The sequence below is a fragment of the Saccostrea cucullata genome, unplaced genomic scaffold, assembly GCF_032062105.1.
Source record: "Saccostrea cucullata isolate Sc308-1 unplaced genomic scaffold, CSIRO_AGI_Scuc_v1 ctg209, whole genome shotgun sequence".
Taxonomy (NCBI): Eukaryota; Metazoa; Mollusca; class Bivalvia; order Ostreida; family Ostreidae; genus Saccostrea; species Saccostrea cuccullata.
The window spans coordinates 188,821-198,283 of NW_026925659.1; the positions used below are offsets into that span (position 1 = coordinate 188,821).

The 9,463-nt window shown below is 34.5% G+C and overlaps 1 protein-coding gene across 2 annotated transcripts in view; it reads left to right on the forward strand.

The window, feature by feature from the left end:
* The window catches only part of LOC134269529 (protein-associating with the carboxyl-terminal domain of ezrin-like), a 78,425-nt gene extending 71,438 nt beyond the window's left edge, over positions 1–6,987 (forward strand). For both annotated transcript variants that reach the window (XM_062751730.1, XM_062751732.1), the window contains exons 13-14: positions 1,592–2,156; positions 6,003–6,987. In XM_062751730.1, coding sequence (XP_062607714.1) covers positions 1,592–2,156; positions 6,003–6,050 — 613 coding nt within the window. In that variant the 3' untranslated portion in view covers positions 6,051–6,987. The remainder of the gene's footprint in view (positions 1–1,591; positions 2,157–6,002) is intronic.
* The last annotated feature ends 2,476 nt before the right edge of the window (positions 6,988–9,463 follow it).

Genomic DNA, 9,463 nt, shown 5'->3' on the forward strand with positions numbered 1-9,463 from the left:
ATTTCACAGTTTTGTGACTTTTTACAATAACTTTCATATACTTGACTGAAAAAGCAATCTCTAGGGCAGAAATACAAAAAATATGGAAAAAGTGTAATGATTTGGCACTATTTCAACAAATTCCCATAGGGTCCAATAGTAAAATTTGACAACTTTTGAGATGGCCCCTTAAGAAATTAGGGTGGTAAACATTCAATTTTTTAATCTTAAAACAATAAATATAAATGTAATGGTAAAAATTAACTACCGAAAAAATTATCAAAATCCCTAGGGTAGAAATCATTAAATCTGATGTCAAATTCCTGTCCATACCGCATATAACAAATTTTTGTGGCAGTTGTCCCAGCAACTACTCATTGCAGATGCTTGAAATTATACCACACTCTTTAATAAGGCATGCCATGTGGTGGGATCAATTCAGGTTACTAGACTATTTTGTTTTAGTATTTTAACTTGTAACACTAGATCTATAATCTTCTTAGAGATCATTTAGCTGCAAGAATGTAGCCCTCAACAATTTTTTTTAATCTAATGTTTTTAGGTAAGAGTAAGATTCCACAAGATCTACATTATGGTGTTAATATATTCCCCAGAACAAAAAATGGAGAGGGCTACATTATTTCAGGTAGAAACCATTGTTACAACGCACTTTGAAAAATTACGCACTCTGAAAAAAATTTTCAAAGTGCATTAAATTTGGGACCAAATCAAAGCACTTTGAAAAAATAAATTTTCTTTTCCAAGTGTGTTAATATCGACCATATTAACGCATTTGAAAAAATTCGTTTGGCTTGGTCAATATTCTTTCAAATCTTAGGTATGATAAATAATTGAATCCTTTGATAACTTTTCGGTGATGCGGTCACTTCAGGATGTGAAAGTGAGCGATTATGATTTTTCAAACTTTGAAAATTCTTTGTTTCTTTTCTTAAATGTTTTACCGTACTTAATTTTTTTCCAGTTTGCATGTAATTAATTTATGCAAACTAATTTTTTGAAAGTTTTCAACATCATACCGGTTATGTAGATACATATATTTGGGTGTAGCATAGGCATCGGTACCAGGAGGGGGGGGGGGCTTAGGTACACATATATTTTGCAAAGATATACATAATATAGGCATTGAAAATTGGGGCTTACCTTGAGGGTCCACTTTCAATTTGCTATGTACGATATTTAAGAAAAAAGAGGTTGGCTGAGAGACCATCTACTCGTCTTCTCCTTGTTCTCAATGAGGTTAAATGGATACATTTAATTAAAAAGTTTTTCGAAAGATATAATTATTGCAAATTTATTCTCTTTATTACTAAAGTCTAAGTCTAATTTTTTTGTTTGATACATATTATTTTCAAAGTGCGTTGAATGCCTCCTTGGTAAGAAATGTTTATGTACACTCTTAATGCACTTCGAAAAATTTTTTCAAAGTGCCGTGTGTCCAAAATTTAACGCAATTTGAAAAAAATTTTCAAAGTGCGTTGATTTTGTCCCAATTTTAACACACTTTGAAAAAAATTTTCAAAGTACATAATTTTTTCAAAGTGCATTGCCACAAATCATCTTTTCAGTCTAACTGATGCAATATTTCTTTTAGTTGGAATGATGACCGTCTCGATCCTGATGTTTATGTGACCGGTAATGACAGTGAAGATGATTGGTCGGACTGGGATAATAATTTTGTGGACACCTCCCAATCTCAACTAGCACCAGTTATATCAATTGAGTCAGAAAAGAAGTTAGACAAGGAATATTGGAACTTTTCTAAGGAATCTTCTAATCCGAATAATGATTTTCATAATGAAACAAGTCACAGAAACCAGCAATCACAGCCTGTTGGAAGAGAAGGATCTAATAAGAATCATACCAGTATACCAAAGCTGGCAAAAAATGCTTTAAAGTTACAATCTTCAAAAAAAAAGCCGCCAAAGAAAGAAAACACTCCACTTGGTGCTGAATTTGAAATTAAACAGCTGGGTCCCACTGCACAAGTTTTTCTAGAAACAGACTATTTTGCAGACATGGGACTGACTCCAATGATTAAGCGGGGAGTGTCTTCAGAGGAAATAATGAAGAAACATCAGAATGAAGGTCCAACATCATCAGCTGTTCAAAGCCCTACAAACCCTCTATCATACAACATGGATGAAAACAGTCAGCTGGTATAAATTTATCAATCTGAATTACATAACCGTTACAGGTTTTCTCCAATGGACAACATGCAACATAAGTATAGATGTAGATCAATATGTGTTCTTAAAAAATGAAGATTTTTTTCAAATTAATTAGATATAATGATATCAATTTTCAAACTGATATTCTTGGTTGGTCAGTTGCCTGGGTGTAAATGTGAGTATGGCATTATGTTTCAAGTTTTTGCAGTGAGTCAATTTCCTAGTACTGTAAAATCACATATTTTCGTGGGGTCAAATTTTCGTGGTTTGAGCAAAAAGTCTTGGTTCGTGGGGATTTGAATTTGTGGATGAAGAATTATTGAGTAGGTAATGTACGTAACATTTTACATTTTGTGGTGTACATGAATTTGTGGGTCTCTTCATACCTCGAAGACAACGAAAATTAAACCCCCACTAAAATTTATGATTTCATAGTAACTCTTAAGATTTCACCAAAGGTCAACTTGTCATAAAATTTATTTTTACAATAGCTCCAAAACTAAGTGATTTATAAAGTTAAAACATTAACAGAAATAAGCCATGTAATATATGGTATATAACATTTTTAAACATTGAACCCAGATCGATCATCAAATGTATTTGATGAACAATATGTACACATACATGTACATGTACATTGAGTATGATTCCAAAATATTTCATCCTGTTTCATGGCAGAATGTTTTCAGTATGCTGACACTTGTGTTGATAATCTTTGTTACATTTTTCAGGAATTTTTCTCCTCAATTAACTAATTTCTCTGAATTCAAATGAACAAATCGCAGACGTTGTCCATACTTTTTAATTTTTGATTATCTGACATAGTGTTTACATTTGCCTAGCAACTGCCTCAGTGAATTTCGAACCCGTCGTAATTAATATTCAGAATAATTGCAAGCAAGGGAATGTAACTGTTCGGGAGGGCAATATAACTGTTTACGGTGAATTATAGGGTTATTGAACTTGTATTGGTGAATATTGGCACAAGCTTAAGTTGGCTGTTCAAATGCTCAAGCTTGCGATTAAAGTTGTTCTTTGTATTTTTTTTTTGAAAATTTTTTTGGAAGTTAAAATATGACTATAAATATGATAAAGAAAATACCAAAATACAGTAAAACTTGTTTAGTACGAACACTGATATAGCGAATTCACGGATATAGCTGAAGTTTTTCTGGGTCCCCGGCAAAATTCTTAACAAATCTTTGTAAAATTTTACGGTTATAACGAACTCTGATATAACGAATTTACGGATATAGCAAACTGATTTTGAGTCCCGTTGAGGTTAAATATAATGAAATTTACATCGTTTATAACGAACTTTCAAAGATTATAAAAAAAATTGATAAATTGAACATACTTTATTTCCTTTTAGCATTTGTATAAAAAATTCAATTCATAAGAAAACCTTAGTTATCAAAGATGTGTTTTGTAATATTTGCTTCACTAACACAGTTAGTAGTAATACTTGAAGGAAAAAATGCATAGTGCAAATTCTCTATAATGTTTTTACGAATTTGTTTTACGGATGTAACGTATTACGGATATAGTGAATTAAATTCACAGGTCCCCAGGACTTCGCTATAACCGAGTTTTACTGTACTAGTAACCGCCCCCTTTTTGCAATTTTCTAAGCATTCAGGGCGGTCAATAGGGATTATATGGTATATATAGCGATCAAATTTCAAAACTAAGATGTATGAAAATTTTGTTTGCCAAATGATAGTTGACTGCTTAAGATATCATATCTAAAAAATGAAGTTATATCTGATAATTTGTTGACCCCCTAGCCTCCCTAAGGTAGTCTGATCCTCAGGTTTATAAAATTAGCAGTTAAGTAACTTAAAATACTCATAAAAGTATCTCTGAATCCAGTACATTATGTAAATTTATCCACAGTATTTCTTTAAAGTTAAAGATTAAAGTTAATCATTTTATATAGGGAAAATTGTCAAATCTCCAATATTTTTGCAGAAAAAGCGAATTATAATATCAGCAATGCATTTTCTAACTGCAAATTGATCAACAAATATATTTTAGGTTAAAAAACGATAGGTATCCAGGCATTCAGAGAAATTGTCATGATTTTTATACTTATTTGGTATCTTTGTCTTCTATTTCCATCACATATTCTATAATACATGGTGTAAAAGGCTTTTGCTATCATTTGCAAGACACCACAAATCACTTCTTATTTCATATCATGCTAAAAAGCAGTGGTATCTAAGGCTGGATTCATGAAAATTTTATTTCTCGAAAACTGTATTATTTTTTTTTCCTTTTATAGGGTTCAAATGTCAACTTTTATAAGACTTCCAAAAACCTTGAATCTTTAAAAAGATGAATAAAATGAAAATTGTTGCTTGAAAAAATTTCATTTTTAAGCTTCATTTTGATGCATTTCAAATTAAATATTAATTTTTGGAGTTATCCTTACTGGCTGAGGATCGGATATCCTGAAGGTTTAGGTCATGGTAATTTTCAGCACAATTCTTGACTTTTTAGGTCACCTGAGTAACTCGGGTGACCTATTGCTATCTGTTTTCGTCCGTAGTTGTGCGTCGTGTGTTAACATTTGAACATTTTCAGCTTCTTCTCTGAAACCACTGAACCAATTTCAACCAAATTTGTATACAGCATCTATGGGTGAAGGGGAACAAAAATTGTGAATTTCATGGTCCCTGCCCCCCTGGGGCATGAGGGGTGGGGCCAAAACCACTAAAATTATTGCAATCTTTAAAAATCTTCTTCTTTACTCCTGGACATCAAGCAGGCAAACTGTTGACATGAATGTAATGAGCATTGAGTCCTCTACCAAAATTGTGAAATTCATGGCCCCAGGGTCAGGGGTTCTGGTGTTAGGGCAGGGCTCTATTGATCATATAGTGAAAATGCATTAATTCTTTGAAAATCTTCTTCTCTGCTTCTGGGTATTAAATAAACTAACTAAGCACATAGTAATGATGAGCAAGAGTGCCTTCTCCAAAATTGTGAATTTTATGGCCCCAGGGCCAGGGGTTCTGGTGTTAGGGTGGGGCTCTATTGATTATATAGTGAAAATACATTTATTCTTTGAAAATCTTCTTCTCTGCTTCTGAGTATTAAATAAACTAACTAAGCACATAGTTATGATAAGCAAGATTGCCTTTTCCAAAATTATGAATTTTATGGCCCCAGGGTCAGGGGTTCTGGTGTTAGAGCGGGACTCTATTGATTATATAGTAAAAAATACATTAATTCTTTGAAAATATTTTCCTTTGCTTCAGAACAATCTGGGTTTTATGCCAATGATTCAAGTATATATATTTATGATGAAGAAAGGTGCATCTAGCAAAGTGGTTTTTTTTGCCCCCTAGGTCAGTGGGGGGGGGGGGGCTACATAGTCTGAAAATAAATTAATGCTTTGAAATCTGCTCTTTGGTATTAATCAACCATTTAATTATAAAATTTGCAAAATTTTGAAATATGTGGCCCCTGGGTCAGTGGTTCCTTTGGGGTGAGGTGCACAACTGGGTATAAAGTGGAAGTGCATTTTCTCTTTGTTACTCTGATCTACCTTTGGGTATTAAGTAAATAGAGTAAGCATGCTAAGTTAATAATTATGATAAGCAATGGAGCTTCTTCCAAAATTGTGAATTGTGAATTTCATGGCCTCTGGTTTAAAACACGAACCAAATTTGATTGTTTGAAAGTTGTTACACAATACTCAGGTGACCTATAAGGCCCGTGGGCCTCTTGTCTTTAGTTGTCCTATAAAATCAAACATAGTTTTATTTAATTTTACATCTTGACATTTCTCTGTGTGATAGTTAAGTAAATTACCTTATTTCATTTCAGGATGTGGAGGGCTGGGGAGATGACTTGAATTGGACAGAGGAAGACTAGATAACGTATTGTAGTAGAGCAAATGGAATCACTGAACCACTGTGGTCGTCCATCAACCTTATCTTGAGAACTGAAAATGTTTACTGATTCATATTTTGTTACTTGGCACTGAGACTTTTGTAAAATTATGGTAACCAACCAAGTGACTTTTGTCTTACTTTCTAAAATAATTCTCACTGCTGATATACTGCGTAATTGGACATTTGAGAGCCAGGATTTTTAGGTCACCTGAGTAAACTCAGGTGATCTATTGCTATTTGTTTTCGTCCGTCGTCGTGCGTTAACATTTGAACATTTTTAGCTTCTTCTCTGAAACCACTGAACAAATTTCAACCAAATTTGGCATATAGCATCTATGGGTGAAGGGGAACAAAAATTGTGAATTTCATGGTCCCTGCTCCCCTGGGGCCTGGGGGGTGGGGCAAAAGCCACTAAAATTATTGCAATCTTTAAAAATCTTCTTCTTTACTCCTGGACATCAAGCAGTTAAACTGTTGGTATAATTGTAATCAGCATTGAGTCCTCTACCAAAATTGTGTAATTCATGGCCCCAGGGTCAGGGGGTTCTAGTGCTAGGGCGGGGCTAAACAGGTTATATAGTGAAAATGCATTATTTCTTTAAAATTCTTCTTTTCTGTTTGTGGGCATTAAAAAAACTAACCAAATGCATAGGTAAGTTGAAAATGACTGCCTTTTCCAAAATTGTGAATTTCATGGCCCCAGGGTCAGGGGTTCTAGTGCTAGGGCAGGGCTATATAGATTATATAGTGAAAATGCATAAATTCTTTGAAATTCTTCTTTTCTGTTTGTGGGCATTTAAAATAAACTAACCAAGTGCATAGTTATGTTGAATAAGACTGCCTCTTCTCAATTTGTGAATTTAATGGCCCCAGGGTCAGGGGTTCTGGTGACAGGGTGGGACTATATAGATTATATAGTGAAAATGCAAAAATTCTTTGAAATGTGGGCATTTAAAATAAACTAACCAAGTGCATGGCTATGTTGAATAAGACTGCCTCTTCCAAGATTGTGAATTTCATGGCCCCAGGGTCAGGGGTTCTAGTCCTAGGACAGGGCTATATAGAATATATAGTAAAAAATGAATTATTCCTATGAAAATCTTCTTCTTTGCTCCTGAGTACTAGTATTAGATAAACTAACCTAGTACATAGTTATGTTGAATAAGGCTACCTCTTCCAAAATTGTGAATTTCATGGCCCCTGGGTTGGGGGTTCTGGTGTTAGGGTGGGGCTTTATTGAATATATAGTGAAAATGCATAAATTCTTTAAAACTCTTCTTTTCTGCACCTGAGTATTTAACTAATGAACTATGTACATAGTTATGAGGAGGAAGGATGCCTCTTTGAGATTTTTGAATTTCAGGGTCCCTGGATTAGAGATTCTTGTGTTTGGGGGGGGGGGGGGGGGCTCTAATGTTTATATAGTGAAAATGCTTGAATTCTTTGAAAATCTTTTCCTTTGTTATTGGGTATAATGCCAATGATCTTAGTAAATATTTATGAAAAAAACCTGCTTCTTCCAAAAATGGTTAATTTCCTGTCCCCTGGGATAAAGGTACTTTGGGGGGGGTTAACATAGTCTGAAATAATTTAATGCTTTGAAGTCTGCACTTTGGTATTAATCAACAGCATGATGAAATAAGATTTTAAAAAAATTCCAAAATTTTGAAAGATGTGACCCCAAGGTCAGTGGTTCCTGTGGGATGGGGAGCTCAACTGTGGACCTGTCCTAACAAAAGAAGCCCTGACCCAGGGGCCCTGAAATTCACTAAAAGTGGAAATGCATTTTCCCTTTGTTACTCCGATCTACCTCTGAGTTTTAAGTAACCAAAATAAGCAAGCTGAGTGTATAATTATGATAAGCAATGGTGCCTCTTTCAAAATTGTGAATTTCATGGCCTCTAGTTTAAAACATGAATCAAATTCAATTGTTGGAAAGTTGTCGCATGATACTCAGGTGACCTATAAGGCCCATGGGCCTCTTTTTGTGTTATACCATGTGTATACTCTTTCTCATATCATATAGCGGGTTTTCTTGGCGGGTGTAAAATTTGGCGTTTTGCCTGCTCAAGGTATGCCAATAATTTTGGCATAATTTATTTTAGCGGATGCAGGGTTTAAACTCTTTGCAGATAAACACCATTAAGAGTACTGAAGATTTTAGCGAGTAAAATTTTAGCAGGATACCATCAAAACGCCAAAATAAGCCAAAAATAGCACCCCGCTAAAATAACCCGCTATACGTTAAGACAGTGTACCATCATTGAATAATTCCTATCTCTCTGAATAGCTGATATCCAAGAGTATAGAAAAAATACTATGTCTAATTATACCTCTGCAAATTTGTTCTAGATATATTTTAAAAAATGACGAATAAACATGCTCTATTTTTAGCTCTTCTTAGCCAAAGGGCAAGTCAAGGAGCTAATGCTATGGCCATTTGTGCGGTGTGCGTAAACTTTTTATGCCCCGCCATGAATATGGCTGGGGCATATAGTGTTTGTCATGTCCATCATACCGTCTTTCCATCCTTCTGTACTTCCGTCTGTCCTTCCATCACACTTTGTGTTTAGCTCTGTGCAAAGCTCAGTTTCAAAGATAATATCCAAGATATTTTCATCAAACTTCATATGCTGATAAATACTAGTATTGATGATAGCTATGCAACTGCATCAACATATTTTGACCTTGACCTTTCCTTTGACATTGACCTCACTTATCTTTAATTAGTGTTAAGCTCAGTTTTAAAGATACCATTTAAGATATTTTTATCAAACTTCATATGCTGTTACATACTGAAGAGACATTTCAAATGCATCAACATTTTTGACCTTGACCTTTCCTTTGACCCTGACCTCACTTTTCCTAAATCAGTGTCAAAATTCATGTGCTGATACATACTGATGTAAGCAATTCAACTCATGTGGAAGCATCCTCAGGTTGTGCAGATTCAAGGTTGTTCAAATCATGACCCCTGGGGGATGGGGCTACAATGAGGGGTCAAAGTTTAACATAGGAATACATTGGTAAAATCTTTAAAATTTTTCTTCCCAAGAAAAGCAAAGTCATGATTGGTTATAGTTATATGGAAGCATCTCATCTGGTGTAGATTCAAGTTTATTGTCCCCCGCTTTTGCGAAAGCGAGGGGACATTAAATCTCATTCGTCTGTCCGTCTGTCACAAAAACTTTAACCTTGCCCATAACTTTTGATTTAATGGAGCTATGACTTTCATATTTCACATGTGTATCCCTTGTGAAAAGACCTTTCTTTGGTTACCACCATATTTGACCTTTTGACCTAGACCTTGGAGTTTGACCCACTTTTACACAAAAAATCCAAACTTTTACTTTGGCGATATATTTTGAATGGTAGAAACTAGGACTTTCATAT